Source organism: Quercus robur, chromosome 4 (assembly GCF_932294415.1).
Source record: "Quercus robur chromosome 4, dhQueRobu3.1, whole genome shotgun sequence".
NCBI classification, from domain to species: domain Eukaryota; kingdom Viridiplantae; phylum Streptophyta; class Magnoliopsida; order Fagales; family Fagaceae; genus Quercus; species Quercus robur.
This window is the reverse complement of record NC_065537.1, coordinates 77,732,733-77,757,240: the sequence shown is the minus strand read 5'-3', so window position 1 is coordinate 77,757,240 and position 24,508 is coordinate 77,732,733. Positions and strand designations below refer to the sequence as shown.

At 32.5% G+C, this 24,508-nt stretch overlaps 1 protein-coding gene and 2 long non-coding RNA genes across 4 annotated transcripts; 2 read left to right on the top strand and 1 right to left on the bottom strand.

The window, feature by feature from the left end:
- Positions 1 to 1,995: 1,995 nt before the first annotated feature.
- On the top strand, positions 1,996 to 4,883 carry LOC126723822 (uncharacterized). Its single transcript, XR_007654482.1, has 3 exons — positions 1,996 to 2,157; positions 2,252 to 2,299; positions 4,075 to 4,883. It is a non-coding gene; the product is annotated as an uncharacterized LOC126723822 (long non-coding RNA).
- A 12,563-nt stretch (positions 4,884 to 17,446) lies between these two features.
- On the bottom strand, positions 17,447 to 23,929 carry LOC126723818 (putative disease resistance RPP13-like protein 1). 2 transcript variants are annotated; one of them, XM_050427683.1, is made up of 5 exons: positions 22,209 to 23,929; positions 18,910 to 19,224; positions 18,741 to 18,776; positions 18,252 to 18,459; positions 17,447 to 17,980 (listed from the first exon to the last, which is right to left on the bottom strand). In XM_050427683.1, the coding sequence occupies exons 1-2, from the start codon at positions 23,784 to 23,786 to the stop codon at positions 19,198 to 19,200; spliced, it is 1,605 nt and encodes a 534-aa protein (XP_050283640.1). In that variant the 5' UTR covers positions 23,787 to 23,929; the 3' UTR covers positions 17,447 to 17,980; positions 18,252 to 18,459; positions 18,741 to 18,776; positions 18,910 to 19,197. The 2 variants fall into 2 exon arrangements, with proteins under 2 accessions (XP_050283640.1, XP_050283639.1); XM_050427682.1 differs by lacking the exon at positions 18,252 to 18,459.
- LOC126723820 (uncharacterized) lies at positions 19,579 to 20,841 on the top strand. Its single transcript, XR_007654480.1, has 3 exons — positions 19,579 to 19,685; positions 19,812 to 19,859; positions 20,658 to 20,841. It is a non-coding gene; the product is annotated as an uncharacterized LOC126723820 (long non-coding RNA).
- Positions 23,930 to 24,508: the final 579 nt, after the last annotated feature.

Below are 24,508 nucleotides of genomic sequence, written 5' to 3'. Positions count from 1 at the left end.
ATTTACTGAAATCCAGATCAAACAAGTGCAAATATGAAGCCAAAGGTTTCTCATTTCTATTTAATTATGTATTTATCCTGTAAGTGCTTGAGACAACTCTGTATATTTGTTAAGATGTAAACCAAGGTTACTGAGTGTTTTTTTGCAATATCATACATTGTATTGGGGGGATGTATCCTTACTAATAGGTTGATTTGTTTCATTCAATAACTGCCGTAAAAAAATCAGCAATATTATCACAATAAATCAAAATGCAAATGTTCGCAATATTTTCACAATAAATCCTAAAAAACAAGTTGTTATTGGTTTTAATCTAAGTTTACCACTGACATTACTTTTTTATTCACCAATAACAACTTGTCATTTAAGATTTGTTGTGAAAATATTGTAGAGGTAACATTTTTCGCAAAAACATCTAATTAAATAATGTCCCTACAAAATGTTATATTAAACATTGATGATAATACCATCACTTTCAATTTGATCCTTACTTTTTGTTAGTTAATTCTAAAAGCCATAAATATAGTTACATCACTCCATTGCCACTAGATAGTAAAGCATGATTAAGGGGGATTTGAACTATGAAAGTCTTTACTAAAAACAAAAAAAAGTATCAGTTGAGTTACAAAATTCTTGACAAGTCATAAATTCAATCTCCGCCTACACTAAAAACTAATTAGTATCTTAATCTAATTAAAAAGAGTAATGATCAAGAGCAGATATTATAGGTTGGAACTTTGTCTCAAAAAAAGTGTGATGGGAGTTACTGAATTAAGAAATTAAGAAGTATGGATAACATTTCCTATCTTTGAAATTCTATTTTTGATTTCTTTTATTCAAAATGATGCAATTTAATCCTTGAAAATTTGAAAAAGTATTAATTTTTGTATTTCTGAAAATTGCATACATAGTAGACGATGTATTGATGTAGCATATTATAAAGTTAATTAATGTGATTTGGAATTCATAGAAAATATATGGAAGGATGAAATTGTTACACTTTGAATAAAGGACCAGAGTTTAACTTTTTAAATATATTGGACAAAAAATAGAGTTTAGGCTAAAATTTTGAAATAAAAATAAAAAGTGTATATCATCATTTTCTTAAGGAGGGGTTGAACTCTTCGATTATACCATTCTCGCATATATTATATCCAATTGAATGAAATTTCGAAACCGTCTTATTTCAAAAATATTTGAACTCATAGTAATTTAAGCACATAATAAAATTAGGTTTCAATTTCCCTCTAAACTTTGTTTGCATTGAAACTTCCTCCAATTCATGAGGTTTAAATGAAATTCTATGTATATTTTTAATCACATAAATTAGTTTACATGACAACTCATGATTAATGCTACATTTTTTTTAGGGTTTAAATGACAACTCATGCATATTGCACTTCCTCCAATTTCTTGCAACTTGATTTGATACTAAACTTCATCCATAACTATAAGTATTTTTTTTTTTTTTTTTTTTTTTATAGAAACTTTATCCATAAATTTAATAACCAACTCTTGTAGGAAGTGCAATTTGCCTTTTATAAAATATATTTAAAAATAATCTTCTTTTCATCCTTGAAATATAATACATATGCTACTTTCATCCCCAAAATTTAAAACTTTTATTTTTTGTCCTTGAAATTTTAAAGTATCACCCATTTCACCCACTTTCCTTAAATTTTATACTTTTTTTATATCATGTGTCTAATATTCATCGACTGTCACTTTGACTGCAAGAGAGGAGTGATTAAGTGAAACCCTTAAGCAATATTTTAGGGACGGAAATAAAGTATAAACTATATTTTATGGACAAACAAAATGATATATTTTACATTTTTTTTTTGTTTGCTCATTTGAATTATCATTCAAGTTTTATTTTTGTTTTTTAAAACTTAACAATTGTGGATGGAAAAAAAAATGAAATTAAGAATATTTTAATTCATAAACAAAAATAAAATTTTTAAAATTTGAGAAAAAAAAAAAAAAAAAAACAAAACCCCCTGCTCCTAAATCTTGTGCAGAGTAAACCTAGGGGGAGAGAAAGAACAAAGAGGCAAAGAAGAAAGATGACCCAGAAAGCAAATCCATTCAAAGATCAACAGAAGAAGAAATCTGTTCCTCCCAACCGCCATGGCAAACCTTCTGTCACCCGCAAAGGTAACTATCTAGCTTTACGCGTCTGTGTATTTGTTTATGGAAAAGTCCGGTACTTGACAGTATGTGTATTTGTTTTTTTTTTTTTTTTGGGAAGAGATTTGTGAAGCCAGACAAAGTTACCAAGGAGATGGATGTTGATCGTGTATGTCCCATTTTCTATTCTCTTTCCAAATACTATTTTTATTTTTTCACAAATTTTTAGGGGTTTATTTATGTTAGGTATGTTGTGGTTTAGATTAATGGGTTATGTGATGTGAAAGTGCAAATGGGGTCAGCTTAATTTTGTAGTTAATGATAATTATGAAGTGGGTCTGAGCAAATCTGTCCATTAGCATCTAATATTTATGATGTTGCAGTAACAAATTTGAATTTTTATTTGTGAATTTACAAAACGTTTTATGTTGTCGATCGACTCTAGCCAAGTGAAGTTCTTTATTGGAAATTAGCTTCTCATTCATTGTAAAACAATGGTGAAAGGTCATGACTTGACATTGTTTTAATGATGTTATTAAAGTTTTGTTGGAGAGGAAACTGAAGGATGAATTTGTATGCAAACAATTTTGGACCCTTTCTAATTGCAGTAGACCATATGATATTGCAATAGACCTTGCCACTTAAGAGATGTGTTTCAAGTAGGGAGGATGTTTAATGAATGGATTAAGTCTGGTGCTTTTCTCTTTTGAAAGGTGGTGAGGATCCTAGGATGGTCTTTGTGTTCTCATCTTGTTACAAGAAGTGCTGAAATGTGATTAGTTAAGATCTCATGGAAATGATGGCAGAGTTATATTTTGAAGTAGCATCTATAAGAAATTCTGATTTTCTCTTTATCTTTTGGTCCTTAAGAAGATACAAGCAGCAGTAGTGGGGGTTTTTTTATAGGGTATTATGTAGGATGTTCTGGCATCTCCTAGTGTCCAGGGTTTGAATCCCCCCACCCCCACTATAAACATATCATGAAAAAGGGGGCCGGGGTGTCTGAAAAGAGTTCGTTCCCCTGTTGATATCAGACAACTGATGTGCTCATCCCTAGTTGGCAGATTCCCTATTTTGCTTGGTATAGTGAATATATAGGATTAGCTTCCCCCCCTCATTTCCTCCTCTTCACATTGGTTTTTGGGGCATGCTACGTGCATGGTAACCATAGAGAAGTGACATTAATTGAAATTTCTTGATATTTTGGATTTTGAGATGCTATGGAGGTTTGTTGCGTTTCTTGTTCATTTCTGCAAGCATGGTGACTTTTGGTGGGTTTGAGGTGATTCTTCTATGAAAGAATGAAAGATATTTGTTATCATTGTGTAGAAGATACTCTCATTTTGATGAAGCTCGGAGCACATCCATCAATCTTTAGATGCTTTTCACTTCTGTTAGGCTTTTTGCACTTCTTTGGTTCAGCATTTTTTTTATCCTTGCGAATCTGTTGGTGATAGAATCATGCTGTTCCTGTCTTGTCTTACATCATTCTTTTCTATTTCTGTTTTTATTTTTGGGTATAAATTATCCTGTTGTTTCAATCTTTGTGAAAGACTAGAGCCATCACCCATTTCAATCCTTTTTAGTGATTCATAATAATCATCAGCATGTTAGTTAAGTTGTCAACTTGTCATCTACTTACTTGAAAAGCGGACTTTGAAGCTAGTTAATCAGTTCAATTCTAGAACTCTTTTAGAAGAGTATAAAATTAGGATCTTTCATTGTAATTCCTGTGCGCTTAGGCACTTAGGTATTCATGCCCCTTATGTCTTCACATAATAGACTTTCTAATTGTTTATTGTTGTAATACGTGTTTACTTTTGTTATGTAGAATTTTGTTAATATCATAACTCTGGATGCATTTACATACCTTGTTTTCCATTTCTAAGTAGCAAGATGATTATTGGTGGAGCTTTCATTTAATAGGCGTTTTGAAAATTGTAGGTTTTCACCTTATTCATTGGTGTCAACTGGTAGCAACCTTTTGGTTTCAACTTTATTCATTCAGGCTTTGTTTGGGTGACAATACATAATGAACAGCATTACGTTCATCCATTTTGTAAAAACATAGTTGCTTCAATGGGTATTGATGTCATGTTCTGTGATTGGCTACTTTTCTCTAGTGTAGTGAGAAGCCTTGTTATCATTGGTGTAACCCTATGTTAAAGAACACTGGGTGGGTAATAAATAAATGTGCAAAAAAAAAAATATATATATATATATATATATATGATTACTAAAGGAAGCCAAATTTGTATCTGCCTGCATTGGAGAGACTAGAATATGTTGTTTTTCTTTCTTTATTTGTTCACATCAGTGATAATATTTTCCTCAGTAACTTGATTACACCACGAGCTGAGCAAGTTCATTAATTATTGCAATGAGGTGAAAGCAGCCACTGCTGCTAACAGGGAAGGTGGCCAACTAAGTATTGTCAAACCACCACCAGAGTCGACCAGTGGTGAGAAGAAATAGATGATGATGAGAGCACAGAAAGTATGAATGTAAAATCTAAGGAGTAATAGATTTTGGAAATAGTCATTTTTCGTGTCGCTGTTGATGTTTTGTATGTTACAAGAGGAAATGAGGTTAACTGCTTATGTTGCAAATTCATTTTATCTTTTTGTTGTTCCTTTGTTTCATTTTGCAGGTTGATAATATGTTCTTAGCTTGTTTAATTTCATCGACTACTTCATAGGTTTTACAGTTTTTGGTGCCAATTAATATTTAACGTGATTGAATTTATGAGGAAATCTAAATAGCTTACATGATTGATCAGTTGCAAATGTACTATCAAATTGCCATTTGGGACATCCAATTTGTTGATTGAATTAGAAGTGGAACATTATTTCTTGCTGTCAACCGGACCGTATTGGTTTAAAGGCCTTTGTCACATCCAGAATCCATCTATTGGCTCTACATCTCAAAAATATTGAAGCCAAAATCCCTTTCTTCTTATTCTCCAAAAATAATAATAATAATAATAATAATCCATTTCCTCTTGATTTATATTGTTATACTAGGACTTAACAGTTAACAAGAACATTTTTTTAATTTGGGATTTTTAGGATGGAAACATACATGATTTTAAAATTTTGAATTTATTCAAAAATTTTAAAATATGTAAAAATTTTTAATTCTATGTTATTATGTCTTGAATTCTTGATGGTAGAACATACTATTTAATATGAAAATTTTATAAGATTAGTTTCAAAAAAAAAAAAAGGAAAAAGAAAAAAATGTCTTGAGCCCAAAATTCATTTTTTTACTCTTCTTTCATGGATAAACTGATAAAGCTCCACCATGGGAAATATCTGAAGGAAAATGATCCTTCTGACCCCCAATTTCCTGTTTTATAGTCTACTGTAATTTATGTAAGACTACTATATAGGTTAATTGAATTGTACAAGGAGTAAAATCGAGAAGAAGAAAGAGGGGGAAAAAAACCAAATAGTGGAGCTGGGAGATGGATGGACTGACGGAGTTACAGAACACTTTATATAAAATCCGGTCTGGTTGTGTATCAATTAGTACAACTCATAAAGATTTTTGTAGTCTAATAATAGATTTGGGTAGCAAAAAAAAAAGATAATAATAGATTTGGGATTTGAATCTATTTATACTAAAAACCAATTGTGTCTTTGCATGATGATAAAAGCAATCATCATGGAATAGACATTATATATTGAAATTCTATTATATTTATCAAAAGTATCACAACACAATTTATCAATATTAGGATTGTAAAAGAGCCAAGTCTTACTGAGTATTAAAAGTTTCGAATTATATGTTCAAGCTTAGTCATTCTACTTGTTCAAGAAGCTTGAGCTACATCATTAAATGATTCTTTTTTCATATAAAGTTCACTCAATGACTAAATTTTTCTACCCATTCACAAGTCTATACTATTAAGTAATAAGTAAATTATAACTAAAATCATATTATTTGAATTAATTAGATAGAATGATTTTCATTTGTAAACTTACAAAAATTAGATTCACTAACCTTGTATTTGCTAATAATAATGTTTAAATTTTACTATGAAATAGATTATTTATATTATCAAAAAAATATAATTAATAATTTGATATTTTATAAACTTGTTTACAAATATATACAATTCAAAACATATACAAACTCATTTCAAAAATAAAAATTTAAATTTCAAATATATATATATATATATATATAACTTTAGATATTCTTTGAATTGAAACATATTATTCTAAAGAATAATATTCTAAAAACATTAAATGTAAAATTTTTGTACAACTTTAGTTTTTGTGAATTCCAAAAAAGAAGGGAAAAAAGAAAAAAAGGGCCAGAAGTGAGAAGTCTAAAGACTGTTTTACTCCAAAGTCCAAACACAGAATTGTAGTCCACATCAACTCTAGAGCTACCACAATTTTTCACATCTCAATGCTTTATTTCAGTAGTTATTCACGATACTTTTAGAGCTACCACATGATGTACATTGCCTACATGGCTACATCTCTGCCGCCCTTGACAAGCTGCCAATTTTATTTCTATAAAACCTAGTCTCCAAGATGTCTTAGCCCCGTCACCTCAAGAACCACTATCTTCCACACTATTTAGTTGGTATAGATTGTTTTGGATAGATTATTCATTATTTTATATTTTTTTGAGTTTATCTACTTCTACTTGAGTAAATATTTTTTTTCCCCTTAAATTTTACTTTGATTCATTTTTTAGTTGCTGAAAATTCTACTTCCCTCTGTTACAGCACCTGTAGATGAACTAGGGTCTATTTCTTGGTTATATCTGCTAAGTGTTTGACAAAAAACCTCTAAGAAAAATTGGTGTTACTTGGTATTTTTGCATCTATTTTAGTTTACAAGCCTGTATAGGTGTTAGGATAATAGCGGTCATCATGGGAGGTAATGTATTTCATAGTTACCTAACCACACAATTGCTTAACTAATATTTATACTCTTGCTATCTATACAACTCATATGCTTAAAATTAACATATTCTTTATGCTTTTCACATCAAGGAAAATCCCTTTTTCATAAAAACCAAGAGAAGATCTTTTTAGCTCGTTTTTCCACAAAAACAAGTGTAAACCTTAGTTTCAAAATAAAACTTTCCCAAAAGTCAAGAGTTTTCCTAAAAGAAATTGCATTTTTATATATGCTTTGTTTTGAACCTTTTGGAATTGCGTTCTTTTTTAGGTTTGTGTCTATGGTTCAATTCCATTGAACCATTGGACACCAATCAAGCTAACATATTTCCCGCTTCCCTTTGCACTAATGTTTTGCTTCATTATGTTTACGAATGAGAAATTGGAGGATAAATTTGCTAAAAGGTCACATTTTTCCTTCTCTCTCTTTTATTGTTTATGTACGTATTCACATGTTAAATATGTAATAAATAACACTCACATGTTAAATTATAAGTATTGTTTTTGCAACGTAGTAAACTCTCACATGTTTTGTTTGTAAATAATTCTTTATCATAAATATTTACATGATATGTTATTTGTAAATAATTACTCACATGTGTGTGTATCTATATATTGGATAAACAAACTGTAACTTTATTAAGAAATATCAGCTATATTGGCTAAGATTACAGTATTGAGACTCGAGGGAACACCCTTCATCCACACTGAGAACCCACTAACATGTTTAGCAAGGTTATGAACAGTAGAATTACCCTACTTTCTAACATGAGAGAAAAGAACAGTAAAGTTTTCAGCTAAACATTTTGCCTCATCAATCAAATGACCGTAAGACACCAATGAGACATCCTTACTCTTTAGCAGGGACAAAGCCACTGTTGGACTAGGGGAGCCGTTGCCTCCGCTAATTTTTTTAAAAAAATATTATTATATATGTGTACTAATTTTAGCAATCTTATTCTATAAAATTACATTTTGTTCCTCTTAAACAATATCATTGATTCTTTTGAGAGTAATGCTATACTTATAAACTTTACAACATTTTTACAAACTATTTTGGTAGCAAATTTTTATTGATTCGCATACGAGCCCACCATTCACATAATTTTTTTACTTACCAATAACCACTTATCACATCAACAATTTATAAAAAAAAAAAAAAAAAAAAAAATTGTACCTCTAGCATTTTCCTTATTTTAGTGACCATAAAAAGTTTTAAATCTAAAATTTAAAATAAAATATACAAGCCCAAAAAAATTATCTCAACAAAAAAAAAAATACCAATAGTAAAACTAAAAAAAATTACGCCCAATCAACCAATTTTACCTTAAATAAACAACCCTGCCCTTTAAAAAATTCTAAACAAAAATAAATTTGTTCTTACCCAAAAAAAAAAAAAAAAAAAAGCCCTCAGCAGCTAAGTAATAGCAGAGTTAGAGGCTGAAACTGCCACATACAACCAACAATAATGTTGCCATAGCTTCCACAATTGCAACCGAATTTGGGAGGTGGATCTTCTCGGCCATGGATGCCATTACATGACCCTTTTCATCCCGGATTACAACACCTATAGCAGCTGCGTTTTCCTCTTTAAACACAGCCCTATCAAAATTGATTTTGAAGTAAGATCTCAGGAGGCTTTCACTTTACCCGTTTTGAGGAGCTTGACTATTAGAATTAGGTGGTTTGGGAAGAATGGTTTAAACAAAACCTGAAAGGGCAACAAGTTAATCTAGGATGATTTGATTTATTTGAAAAGACTTGTTACTTGCTCTTAGCAAATTCCTTATGTACTAAATAGTCCAAATTGTTTGAACAAAGAGCTCCAAAATTTTATTTTCCTTTATCACATACTGCACAAGCTCACTGAAACTGTGAAAGTGAGTAGCGGTGCGAAAACTCCAACAAGGATTCGAATCCCAGCCAAACCGATGCTAAGTGCGGGCATAGCCAAAGGGCATGAATTATATTGATTGTACAAAATATTTTCCAAGTGCCAAGTATCTAATTTTTTTCTCTAAAACATTAATATTGGAAATAAAATTAAAATGGAGTACTATCATTTGGATCAATGGTGTGGGATGCCTAACACCTTCCCCACCCGTAATCGAACTTCCGAGTCCAAAATCTTTGGTTTGAGACTTTGGTTTACTTTAATTAATTAATTACCCTTGAATTGATTTTTAGTTAATTGTGTATATAACTAAAAAAAATAATTAGACAAATAGGTGATCAATCACATATAATACAAAACCAATAGTTAGTGGCAACTTGTAAAAATAAAATAAGAAAAAAAAGACACACAGACCTTACCCTATAAACACAAGCATACAAGAGAGTCCGTTGCCGAGGACACAATATGCAACAAACCAAAAGCTCTTTTTAAGAAAGTTTTAGGCATCACCTTTATTTCATGTGGCTTAGCTAGACCAGAATATTGTTTTCTATTTTTAAAGCACTTCTCTGAATTAATTTCGAATATGTGGCTGCAAGTGAATTGTAACATTAGTTGTAATGGAACATAACTTGCATGATACCCTGTTATTGGATAAGTAAATATAAAAATATATGTGATCAATCCAAATTAGTATAATGTGTATCCATAATTGACTGGAGTTTAGGAGTTAGGGCTAATATATATATATATATATATATATATATATATATTGGATAGAATCCTCACTTCTCGAATATTTGGTTGGGTTTTTGAGTCCACCTAATAACTCAAAACAAAAGATAAATTAATAAAAGACCTATTAACCCAAAAAATAGTTAGCCCTTTAGAGAATTTGAACCTATATATCTAGAACAACCCATTGCAGGCCCCTAAAGGAAAGAAAAAAAAAAAAAAAGAGTTTGGTCTAAGAATTAAAATAAAATAAAAAAGATTTTTTTAGGTCCTCCTCAACAAAACCAAACAAAAACAAAAAAGAAAAAACCAAAGTGGCTTCTTTGGAAATGTAACAAAGTGAACGAAACAACATTAGTTACCCTCTCTCTCTCTCTCTCTCTTATTCTTAAATCCAAGAAATGCTCTTTTTAAAAAAAAAAAAAAAAATTTATGAAATTAGTTTTAATTATTGAGCATATGGGAATTAGACAATCAATCAGACTAGAGACTCATTTCTATGAATGAAGTTAAACAACATCAGAAAGAAGGTTATCACTTATTTAATAAATATCTTGTGTCTACTGAGAGAGTCTAACCATAGAACAATCCTAGAATACTTAATTTGACTGTTGTTTGATTGATAATAACTTATATACATAATAGTAATCATCTAGCTCAGCTTTATAGGAATGCAAAATTGTTCTCAACATAATAGAATACAGGCTACCAAAATGAGTGGAGCTTCATCTATGAAGAGCATGAAGCTACATGGTTTGGGCCTAGAAAAATTTGACCTAAAACCTAATAGGTCTAAAGTTATAATGGGCTGACTTCGGCCCAATTTTGTTCACTCTCTCTACTAGTCTACTAGCACTTCATCTATATGTAGAGGCATTTCTTCCAAAGAAATTGTTCTAACTTTTTTGAGATGAAGCAAATTGAAGATGTATAAATTGCAATTGTTTCAACGGAAAAAGTTTATATTGGAAATAAATATTATTTAAGAAATAATATAGATAAACTAATTAATTAATTATATAAAAAATAAAATTCAATTCACCAATAAAAATACAATGTCCTTTCAAAATAAAAATAAATATTTCTTTGTACTTCCCACCTCAAAAATATTTGATGGAAATGTTAGTAAAAAAGAAGCAAGCAGAAACATTAAGAATTTCAGAATTTCAAAGAAAGGACTATTCCATCATATATGAAGCTGTAAATGCGAGATATTACCATTTACAAGTAGGTAAAGTTTGATGTGATGACACTTTTGCTTCTAATAAATAAGACTCTTATAGTAATTGCATATGCTTCTTGAGAAATCCAGGACCAAATCAATTAGCAGGGAAGTGGAGGCACTATACTATTTTCAAGAGGACCAAAAGAGAAACAATAAAATTAGCAGAGCAGTAGCGTGTATGTACTTTAACATGAAATGAAGACAAGAAAAATATTTGTGATTATCAATTTATCATACTTGCAAAATGAGTTGAATTGATTCTATGTTCTTAATGGTTCAGAACATCCATATAATTGCTTAGCGCCCTTTAGGACAAATGACCAATGAAAAACTTGCCGGAAGGTTAACAAATAAAAGATCGGTGACGTCTAAGACCTAGGTTAATATTGTTTTCTATACAGCCATGTGACATTTACATTAATGAAGATACTATAACATACACTAAATCAGAGACAATACGTTAAAAATGGAAACATATTATCATCACAAAATTCTAGGAGGTTGACTCTAACTTGCTGGTTTTTGGAAAGACTAATGAGATTAATTAAAATGACATTTTTATTCACATGATCACAGAAGAAAAGTCAATTAGTTAGTTATATGACCTATGAAGCCCAAAATAGAGTCTTTCCTGAAAATAAAATGGAAGAAAAGAGAAAATGAAAGCTAACAGGCAAAAAATTTCATATATTTTACTTAAGCATTCTACCAAATTAATCATCAACAATAAATTTTACTTATAAAGATCGTATAATAGAAGTGACGATTATTTCCACTGAAATACCATAAGGTGAAGAATCTCACCACATTGAAATTAACTTAAGATCAAACAAGTAGAAATATGAAGCCAAAGTTCCCCATTTCTATATATATATATATATATATATATATATAAAACTAGATTTTGTTTTGCAAGAGATAATTTCAGGTTCCCAAGTAGCATAATTCAATCAGTGTGTCTTCCTCATCAATCAACTTTTGTATTTCAGCTAACCTTTAAAGTCAACAATGATAAGAAACCATGAAAAAAGATTTCATTACCCAGTCCTCAAATTCAGCTAATGTGACCATATCGGCAATAATGGAATAAATCAATGTAAGGCTAGGTAATAAGCACATTTTACTTACAGCATTCAAGCATAAAGGAGTTTAAATTTTGAAATGAAATTGAGTTACATAAACTACATAGTAGATGCTAAAATTTCTCTTCTTTCATTGTTTGGAAAATTTTTGAAAATAATGATGATGGTCTTACTAAATATTCCAGTAGTAAATTACAGTACCAATCAAAGTGGTAGCTCTTAAAGTTATAATTCCTAGCCCAATGTTTTATTCAGTCCAAATGATTCTTTAAGCAAAGATTATTTGATGGCTGAGATAAAATTTCAAAGAACAAATTTCAACACATTGATCAAACTGGACACAAGTCAACCGTATCCTTCACTATATTTTGTAAACCAGTAAGCTTGCTTCTTTTTAGACAGCCAAAAAACAGCTTAAAATACCTCAATTGAACGTATGATGTTTAACATAAAAGTCACATTACAAAGAGGACCAGGCTATATGCAGAAAAGAGGAAGCTGTAGAATTGGCAAGCCAACGAGCATTAGTGAGCATTCAACCAGGGACTTTGACGAAACCATAGCTTAAAAATTGCAAACGCAGCAAAGTAATGTCTTCTTTAACAGCTTGTCTTTCCCACTTCCACTAAAAAGGCTTGCCTCAGAGGCTACTGATAACTACAAGTGCAGTCCACGCCTTTCTTAAGTATGTAAGATGAGGTTTCTAAATTGTCTGACAAAGCCTCACCTCACCAGCAACTCTTTATTTTGGTACTAACTCCCACTTGCCATGCCCGACAATCAACAAATCGTATCTAATTGCACAAAGCAGGTTCTCATTACAACGACTCCCAACCATTGCTTCTTAACAGATCAAGATCATGTGAATGTAACAGTTAAGGGCTTGAGAAGCATGACAACCTTCCCTACAAACATGTCCCACATTCCAGCATTTTGTGGGGATAAAACTTTAGGTCAATAACTGGTTAGCCTCCTTCAGGATGAATTACCTATGAAAAACTTGCTTGAAAGTTTACAACGAAAATTCAGTGACAACTATGAGTCTTGGTTTTTTGTTCTATACTGCTATGTTATATTCATGGGAAAGAAGGTACTATAGCATACACTAAACTAAAGAGATAGAACTTTGAAAATGAAAAAAAAATAGAATTCAACAAAAATTTCTATAAGTTATCTCTAACTTGATGGTGTATAGAAGGATGAACAAGGTCAAAGAAAGGGGCACATACGTTTTTATTTACATAAACACAGGTGAAAATTTTGATTAGGCTTTTGTTCTCTCAGACCAAAATGCCTCCTTCCGTCGCTCTTAAAGTCCTCTGGGAACTGTGCCAAGATGCCTAGCGGTCCATAAAATGGCCAGTGGAGAGGAACATCGAAAAACAAAACAGAAAATAAATGGAAACAAAAAAAATTAAACAGTCAGCAAATAAGATATGCCTTGAGTATATAAGTGACTTTCATTTACAACTTTCCCAAAAAAGCAGATACAAATAAGTGATAATAGTAAACAACCTGAAGTGGAATCAGCTATACATATAGAGCAGGTACAAACTGAGAAGAATATTTGTGAATTACAGTCCAACCTCCCTTCTCCTTCTGGGCCTCCTTTCATGTTTCCATTGTGAAATCCCTAAAAAATGGTCATGAGCTTTGAGACGGGAAAACACACACAATCAAAATTATACTCTTATACCAAAGAATATAACTCAATCAATGTGTCTTCCGTATTGATCAAGTTTAAAATTGATTATAAAAATAAAAAAACAATAGTTCAAATACAACCTATAACAGATATTAATGAGATAAAAAAGAGAGATCCCAAAAAAGCAAAATGCGAAAATTCCAAGGGACTTTCATTTACAACTTTCCATTAGCATACCACACTGGAAATCAACCAGTCATCTAATTTTAAAAAGTTCAGGATAATTGGCAAAAACAAGTAAAGTCAAGGAAATGATTGATGGAGCAAAGAATTCATTCTCTATTGGAAAGCCTCCATATGTGACTACATTATCAACAATTAAAGTAGTTTGCACTCCATTCCAGAATATGAGCAAGTCTCAACTAAAATTATGAGCTGAAATATATGGGGACTCCTAGGCTCAATAGGAAACTTATAAAGCTTGTCCTTGGTGTTTGACAAGAAATGTAGTTTGCTCTCCACTTCCAAAAATCTGAGCATGTATCAGCTAAAATGAATAAAATGTTGTAATTAAAAATGTCCATCATTCACAAAAGAAAGAAAATTATTATTTTTGAGAGCAAATAAAAACAATGTGAAAAATGAGATTAAGAAGCAACAATGGTTAAATTAGTAAAACCAAGATCTCAGAATCCCTTAAGTCATTGAACAAGTGTCCTGCTTATTCATCATACAACAGCTATCTAAAAAAAAAACAAACATCAGCATAAGTTAAGGAATGGTGGGGTGGTGATTTGGAACAAATGAAATACTTGCCCATCTGTAGCACAGGTGACAATGCTTGACTATCCTCAAAAGCATGATCTTTGGTTGAAATGACATTCTGCTTAGGCATCCTATTAAAAAGCTATCCTGTCATTTTGTGCATTTCCACTTATCATCAACTTCCACAACATGATATATAATCTGCAATCAATCAAATTCCAAGATAAAATAACTCCTTTAGGCACTTCATCAAGCAGCTACATGTCCTTAGGGATAAGAGGTTCATACAATTCAAATAATTTACAAGCTATAAGAGATGTTGATGAGCTAAAAATTCAGTGCCATAAGTTCAATTTTTAAGAGGGAAAAAGAAGATTAAAAAAATGAGTATACATTAACATAATCCAAAATTTTACATATCTCCATGTTTTGAAATTCAAGAAAAGCTTTTAGGAGTTTAGAAGCTAGCCTCTACTGCCCCACTGCAAGAATTAGCAAATAAGAGGTTAAGGTTCTAAATTTAAAAGTCACATTGTATAAATACACACATGGAGGGAAGAAGAGGATTTTGTTCTTTCATTTTGGGTATATTGTCAGATTTAGCATTCTAAATCAACAAATTTTTTAACTGAAATATTGTGATTGCAAATAAAGGTGGATTTTTTTTTAAAAATAAATATATATAGGAGAGACAAGTTGGTAAAGTTTGCATAGGTGCTTTGAATGTTCCTCTCAAATCTATTACAAGCAAGTTATGATGCTTTCACTTCCAAATGGAGAAAAAGAGAGCATTTACTGCCTTGTGGTGCTTTTGCTTCCAAATGTCTCTCATTGGAATTGCAGATAGCTGTGGGCAGATTCAAGATCAAATCATTTAGCGAGGATGTGGATGCACTGTACTATTCACCGTGACCAAAAAGGAAACAGGCAGAACAACTGAACAAGCAGACAAAGGCATACATTTACTTAAACATGAAAAGAAGATAAAGAAAATATTTGTAATTACCAGACTTGCAAACTGAGTTCAAATGGTTTGCTGCTTCCATGGTCTCAATGGTTTAGCACATGTATAATTAACAGGTTGGTCTCCTTTAAACCGTACAACCAATGAAAAACTTTCCTGAAAGTTTTCAATGAACAATTCAGCGACTACTATCATCTTGCTTTAGTAAGATTTACAGAAATCCAGATCAAACAAATATAAATATGAAGCCAAAGTATATCATTTTTATCTAACACTCGTATCTATCATTTAATTAGTCTTTGGGACAACACTGTACATTCACCATGATATAAATTCAGGGTTTTTTTATTTTTTTTATTTTTCGTTTTTTTTTTTTAATTTTATATCTCAGTCTCATGTTAGGGAATGTATCCTTACTAACAGGCTGTTTTGTTTCATTAAAAAAAATGCAGAAAAGTACCTCCTAATATAGGTTTACTCAATGGAACTAATAAATAAATTAAAATTGATGGCTCAGGTAGTCTAGTGGAAGAGTATAATACTTTAATCTGTGCAAATACCACATGGATCTACAAGTAAAAAAAGATGATACTATTAATAACCTGAACATGGCTCAGCGTGCAAACTGAGAGCAATATTTGTCAATTACGGAGCCAACCTCTATTCTCCTTCTTGTCTTCCTTTCATAGGCTTTTTGTGAAATTGCTGAAAATGGACATGAACTCTGAGAAGTCAAAAACATAAAAAAACTGTAATTAAAATTAAACCCTTTATCCCATAGAGAGAAATTCCATTTGTGTGTCTTCCTTATTGATCAACCTTTTGTATTCCAGTTAAGCTTCATAAATAACAATGATGAGAAGCCATGACAAAATTTGTAACTATTATTACCAGATCCCCAAATTCAGTTAATGTGGCCATCTCAGCTAGGATTCAACAAATCAATGTACTTCTAGGTAATTACTAACTAGTAATAGCCCATTATGAATGCAATCATCCATCATCAAAGAAAAATCAAAGGCTATACAAATCAAAGGCTGAAATTTCTGTGCTAACACTATCAAGAAAAATTTAGAAGGGAAAAAAATTATATTGATGGTCACTATATATTAAATTACTATGCTCACCATAAAGGTTGATCGTAAAGCTGAGATTTCAAGCACAATGTGTAATGCTGTTTGAAAGATTTTTTAAGCCAAGATTGTTTGATTACTGAGCCTGAAACTAAAGTTTCAAAAAACAATCTTCCAACAGATATTCATATAGCAGTTTGATGTCATATTTGCATAGTACCTGACTTGACAAAGAATTCTGGGATCAATCCTATTAGAGCCAACACTTCTTATACTGGTTAATAGACTTCGAAGGTCACCAATAACACCTGCACTCACCCAGTCCTGAATTTGTCTGTTTTTAAAAAGTTTCTCAAGCTATTTGCCGGTTGAGAGCACATAAACACTTAGAATTCCCATATGCTTCAAGACCACAGAGCTTGTCTCAAAAGGAGGAGGAAGGCAGTCGATTTGGAATTTTTTTTCCCAGCTAAAGAATCCAGCAGTAACAACATTACCCTTTCCAACTTCATCTCTTATCATATCCTGCATAAACAGGAGTTCCCATCCTTGTCTGCCTCTAACTTGCCACGTCCAAAGTACTTCCCACGGCTTGATAACTTGGTCCTTCTTTAACAAGTAAGCCTCCCTAAAAAGCTGCTCCAATTTCTTACTATAATCAAGCACTGCCACAGCACTGATCTCATTGACAGCCTTTGTTGGTAGCTTTGTTTCTAAAAACCTAAATCACCCACAGCCTGTGGCTGCCAAAAAGTAATTTATAATGTTGAATTGGCAAATCTACAATTTTTTTCCTTTTAAGTAATTTTCATTAGCAAATGAACTATTTCTATTCCCAAGCTAATTACCCACAAAGTAAGGCTTCATATGCTCTTAATAGCTACAGTTCATCACAGATGTGAAACACACAAAGGACCAAAATTTATCTCACTAAGGTATATTTTAAATAGTACACCCCAATGAAAACTACAAATAAAATTCCATTTAAGTATATGAAACCTTTGACCAAAAATTAGAAAAGAAATGCTTGAAAGTTTCATTGCCTCTTAAAACTATATCTAATTTTTTATGTCCACTGCCTTGAATATGCATCCCACATGTGTAAATATGTTTTATACAATTATTGCTGCTGCTCCTCTAGGTGATGAGCATTAGTGGGAAGTTGCCAACAGCTTGATGAAGCCAGGGCTTAGAAGATTAGGAACGCAGCACAACAATATGTTAACAGCATGTATCTCACAGCTTCATGTTTTCGATCCACAACAAAGGCTGTACACCCCAGGCATGCTTGTAAGTACAAGTGCAGCTGCCACACCTTTCGCAAATACATAGGATAAGGCTGCACAAATTGTCTGACAAAGCTTGCACCTCACTTGCTCCAAACCCACCACCTCCACCAAAGATCAACGCTTGCCACACCTGACCATCACCAAATTGTATCCAACTGCACACAGTAGGTTTACAGCTTCTTAGAGAATGATTCCCAGCCTTTTCTTCTTGACAGATCATGACCATATGGTTACATTCCTGAATTTACAAAGAGTGGCTGCAATAAAAAGAATAACATAAGAAAAAAAAACCAAGCATCTATGGAGGATCTCTCCATCCAAACTGAGAGCCAATTATTAATGGAATTTGATTCAATAAATTCAATTATAAAATGAACCTATGATATTTTATTTCACACCAAAAGTGCTTTGGAACCAATGAAAAAAGTGTCATTTATTAGATGGCTCTTTGAACTAAGAGTAACTGTTGATTAAAAAATAGTTTGTTCTTCTTTTGTAAAAGTAAATATTTTCTAATATTGGAACTACCTGAAAACATATTTTACAAATGACCTGGATTAGTTTTGGCTGATTTAGATTGAGTACTTTATCAGGCCCTATATTATGAAATACATGCCATCTACAGCACAGGTAAGAGTGCTTTGATCATCGGTGCAAGGCATTATCTTTTTTTAACGCCATCTTGCCATTATGTGCATATCTCCACTAATCATTGTTCCTCAACATGATATATAACCTGCAATCATCACATTACATGGTACAATAATCATCCTACCATTATGTGCAAATGGGATCCTTAGTATTATTATCACTATTTTTAAAGGTTCTCAAATTCCACAATACAATATCTATTTCAGTCATTTCATCGAACAGCTATATGCCTCTAGGAATAAAAGGTTCATATAATTTAAATAACTTACAAGCATAAGAGCTGAGCGAAAAATTCAAGGTGCCAGAAATTCAATTGTTAAAAGAAGAAAAAAAAAATGAACATATACGAGCCAAAATTTAACATACCTCCTCCAAGTTTTGAAGCTAGCCTTTACTGCAACACTGCAAGAATTAGCTTGGGTTAGGGCTTGAATTTTTAAAATCATATTGTTTAAATATACAAACAGAGAGGATTTTATTGTATAATCGTAAAAATTCTTGAACTGAAATATTATGAAACGAAATAACGTTGTACCTGGAAGGGATGTTGATCTCTCTGAAATTCTAACCGAAGGGATGTTGGCAATCTTTGACCACATTATCCCTTTGTCTTTCTCGCAGTGTTGTTTCAACACAGGACAACTAGAAATATCAAGTCGCTGAAGCGAGGGAGGAAAACACTTCTCTGAGAGGGACGCAAGTTTAGGGCAATCAGAGATGATAATTTCTTCAAGTGCCGAAAGGTTTTGGAAGAACTTCCAGGATAGAAATAACAAATTAGGAAACTTATAAAATCTCAGGGTAGTGAGAGATGTTGGCAACATCAACATCGTCTTCCCGTCTTCCTCTTCTGGAAACGAATCCATAATTCCATTAGTAATCCAGAGAAATGTAAGAAATGTAAGTCTGTGCAGTCCCAACTCAAATACTTGCTCACAGAGATTCGGCCCTGACAACCAAAGCTCTCTAAGGTTGGTGGGGAAACCCTCTTTCGGAAAGTATTTGATACTTGGGCACTCACGTATAAATAAAAGTTGAAGAAAGTTCAGGTTGTGCATATTGTTCGGCAAGGTCTTCAGTTCCTTACAGCCTGTGATGTTAAGTTCTCTCAAGTTGGTGGGAGCCAACTCTCCTAAAGTGATAAGACAACCTTAAGCACTTATTCCATATTTCCTTAAAAGTTTAGTTATTCTAATTTATGGTTATTCCGATCCAACCTCAAATCCACATCCAATCCAACTCAGCGGCGCCTCTTCCGTCTCTCTGCCCTTTTGTTCGAAGTTTCCACCGTTTATCGAATCTAAAATCTCAGTACGTCTCATCCTTATTCTTTAATTTTCCATATGGGTTTTTTAACTGTTGCCATTTGTTCTCTATATGGCTGAATTGATATTAATTTTGTTTTGTTTTGTTTTGTTTTACCTTTTGGTTTCGCAGGGTTGCTAGGAACAAAATCAATATATTATTCCTTTTGGTTCATAGCAGGTGAGAGAATAAGTTATTGTGTATACTTGAATTAGTAAAACTTTTTAATTGTATGTTTAATACTGATTTCAATTTGGTTTATTTTTCTTTATTTTGTCTGGCTGGGTTTGTTAGTATTGCCGTTTATACTATTTGGGTTATTTATCATAGGATTTTCTGGCTGGGTTGAACAATTTGGGTTTTTTTCTCTGGCTTGGCAGGAGCTGGATAATTTCTCTGGGTAAACCCCTTACAATCAGAATTAAATTGCTTACTGAAAAGAAGAAAAAAAAATAAAATATATGTGTGTGTGTGTGTATATATATATATATTGATAACCTTTGGACCAAATTATCAGTTGAAGCAGTGAAGTGCCTCGCTTTGACCCTGGTCATTAGAGTGGGAAGGGGGTTTATGTTGTGGGAAGAAAAGTTTCAATGGTTGACCAAGTATGATATTGAATATTTTTTCACCATGTTCCTTGTCCACCTATAATCATGAAGTCCTGAATTTTTGAAATTCAACCTCTAACTTGGTATTCTGAATTCTTTATATAAATATCATTTCCTTTTAGGTATTGATGGTGAAAATTTTCCAATTTTTCTTAGAAAATGAATACAAAATTTAAATAACATTGATGAACTAGCAAACGCTATAATATATTGCAAACATTAATATAGATTCTGTTTTATTACTTTCTTAGTCCCTCTTGTGGAACTTTCTCTTTGAAGTTTGATATGCATAAGGTAATTGCTTTATGTTAGTTTTGAATGCAGCTTGGTTGGTGATTTTTGCCTAACTGAACTTTTTAAATGTCAGAAAAAGCGTGGTGCTAGAAAAGACCATACTGGTGAAGAAGAAACATGGCAGCTATCATGTTTTTACCCCATGATTGAGGTAAAATAAACACTAATTTCCTTTCAGATGGTTCTATGTATATAGGACATGCCTGTCATCATTAGATATCCCATATTTGGGAGTACCTTTGTGGTCTTGTTTTGGCTAATGGTGATGTTTACAATTTGCTCCCACTATTATATCTGCTTAAGGTTGTCTGTTTTTGTTAGTGATTTAAGACCTGAGAGAAAAACCATATTTGGTAAACTCTTCTATATAAATCTGTTTGAGGTGACAGAGTTCGTGTAGGCCTCTTGGTAAGCACATAAGCTTTTCACAACGAATAATTACAAGATCTTCAAGTAACGCATCCTTATGTAACTTGTCTACTATTGACTTCAGCTTTGGACAATGTTCTATGCAGGTGTCTCTTGATGATAAAGATGTTAGATTTGGGCATTCTTTAATCTGAAGCTGTTTAAGCTTGGCAGCTGGGTCAACTATGGATGATACACATTTTAGGGATAGACAATTAGAAATTTCCAAGCGCTCAAGAAGAGATACATTGTTATTACCAATGCAGCTAAGATTCTCCTCATCCATCAATAAAGAAGAAGTTGAAGAAGCCCCTCCCTCATCCATCACAAATTGCAAGGATTCCAAATACCTACAACCTATGATTATTAGTGTCCTTAATGACGACTTCAACTTGATGTTTACAAGACTTTGGCACGATTTGATTTTGATTTCTAGTGTTACAAGGGACATAAGCCCATCTTGACACAAAGATGTCAACTCTTTACAATTTTCTATTATTAGCCTTTCTACCTTCACAGACCCATGCACAACCTCTTTACATCCCACAATTTTTACTTCTTTAAGCACTAAAAGGCTTGAAATTGAAACGACCAAATGCTCGCATGCATAAATGGAAAGTTTTTCCAATGACGGGAGACTATAGGAAAACTTTCTTAATTTGGGACAGTTAGAAATAGAAAGCTCACGCAAACAAGGGAATTCTTCACACTCAACTCTGCAAGGAATCCAATCTTGCCATTCATGCATATCCTCAAAGCAAAGTGTACTTAAGCTCTTTAATTTTGCTATTCCCGCTGGCATCTCTCTAATTGAATTTGCATTTGTAATATTGAGATGTCAAAGATTGACCAAATTTTCAATTTTTTCTGGTAAATTTGTGAGATTGGAACAACTTTTCAATATCAATGTTTGTAGGTTGTACAAAGAATTTGTTGATTCTGGTAGACTTTTAATCTTAGTATAAGAAAGGTTGAGGTATCTTAGATGTTTCAAATCACTAATTGAACTTGGTAGCTCAAAGATTTCATATCCACTTAAAGATAATACCCTTAAGCATCTTAATTGTGGCAACAAACAATTAGCAACAGAATTTGTTAAGTTGCTTGACCGATTTGATGGTAGCAGCAGGAAGGTCCGTAAATGCATATCTTTGAGAAAGTCGTCAAATTTTTGGATGCAATCATTTAAATTTTTTATATAAGAAAAATGTCTTACCTTTGTAGAAATCTCAGATTGCTTACTACCACCCAATTGATCCTCCAACCTATAGCATAAGTCTCTTGCTGCCCATTGAGCTACTTCATTCATGAGGCCATGCATGACAAAGAGTGATGGATCACTACTTGATTGTTGAAAAAATGATCTCTTGAGTAGATCATGAAAATACTCACAACCAAGATCTTCCATTGGCTTCCTTCCTTTTGTTTCTTGAACGAAACCTTCTGCCATCCATAACAAGACTAGCTCTTTCTCCTCAAATTCATAGTCCTTTGGGAACAGTGAACAATAGGCAAAACACCTCTTTAAATGAGAAGGAATAAAGTTGTAGCTCAATTTAAGAACGGAAAAAATACTGCTTTTTTCTTGAGGAATATCCCAAATCTTGCTATTTAACACATGTTCCCACTCATAATGATCGTGTTTAGTGCGTAAAAGGCCGCCAAGTACTTTTGCTGCCAAAGGTGACCCCTTGCACCTATCTACAATTTTTTGACCAAATTCTTCAAGTTCTGGATACTCACTAAAATCTGTCGCCTCTAATGCGTGGTGGGTAAATACACGTAAAGAAGCATCACGTGACAACTCTCTCAACTTGTGCGCCGGAGTAGTTCTCATTGTTGATGAAACACCATCATTCCGAGTTGTGACAACAATTTGACTTCCTAGAGCCCCAGATTCAAAAGGCTTGCGTAGTTCAGTCCAGAATTCATAGTTTTCATTCCAAACGTCATCCAAGATGAGCAAGAATTTCTTCCCGGATAATTTCTCCTGCAGTTTGCCTTGTAGTGATTCTAAATTATTATTATCATGGCAAGTTTCTAAAGTGATAGAGTATAGAATTTCTTTTGTCAACCTTACAATGTCAAAATCTTCAGACACGCAAACCCATGCTTTCAAATCAAAATAACGGCTCACTTCATCGTCTTTGTAGACTAGCTGGGCAAGAGTCGTCTTCCCCAGCCCACCCATACCAACTATGGGAATCACAGAGAGTTGAGCATCACCTGATTCGAGCAACAATTTGACAATCTCCTTTTTATCTTTGTCCCTACCATAAGTACGACTTTCATTCACCAGAGAAGTTGAGGGTGGCCTTGATCTTGTTGTTATAATCCTTCCCCCAGTATTTTCTCTCAACTCCAGATCTTTCTTTTCTTTCACTATTTTTTGCATTCTTGTATCAATATCTTCAATCTTGGACCGCATCAACGTAACAAAATCTCGATCCAAACCAACACAATCACTGATGAACCTTATTACCGTACTTGTGCTGGGTTCTTCTGCATTCAGCTCACGTCGCAAAGCTTCAGTAGCAAACTCGTCCAAAATGTCATCCGCATCATAAGCCAACTCTTGCAGCTCAGCCAGCCAGCTCTTCACAAACTCGTCTGTCATCTGCTTCTCTTCGGCATCAGCCAGAACTGCACGGATTTTCCACAACGTTATTGCCCACTTCTTGAGGTCAGCATCAACGTTCTCTTGCCGAAAGATCTTCAACAAGTCAGAGGAGCTTAACTTGTAAAACAGCAAATCAAAGAAAGAGGATAAAGCAGCCTCCGCGACAATCGACATGGTTCGCTTGTGGAAATGAAGTAACCAGAGAGACACCACAGAAAGTTGAGTCGAGGCTGGGAGTGAAGAGAGAGTTACTATGTTCTGTTAAAGTCCAGAAAACAATGAACTGTTTCGGGTTTTCTTTTTTTCTTTTTTCTTCTTCTTTTGCTCTCACAGTTATACCGCTAAAGGAACTCATATAGTCCAATGATTTGGAACTTTATTATTTTTTATTTTTGATAACAAGTGGATATACGGAACCTTAACAGCTATTGACCATGTATCTATATAATCTATATCATATCTTATTATCTATATATATATATATATATATATATATATATATAAAATTGAATCTTCTGAAACTTTCACAATTTTTTACGTTAGCATAATATTTAAATAAAATTATTTTTATTTAGTCCAAACTTAATAAGTAGTGAAACTTTATCTTTTTAACAAGTCTAACTTAAACTTAAACTCAAACTCATCATTATCATTTTTTTAAAACATAATTATTTTTGTTTAATCAAAACTTAACAATGAGTGAAACTATATCTTTATATCTCTTTAATAAGTTCAACTTAAACTCAAATTCAAATGTTGATAATCTATATAAAAACAAAAATTCTGATAGGATTCAAAAATAAATAATAAAAAAACAAAGAAAAAAAAGACTCACGGTGATAATAGGATTTAAAAAAAAAAAAAAAAAAAAAAAACTCATGTTAGATTAAGAAAAA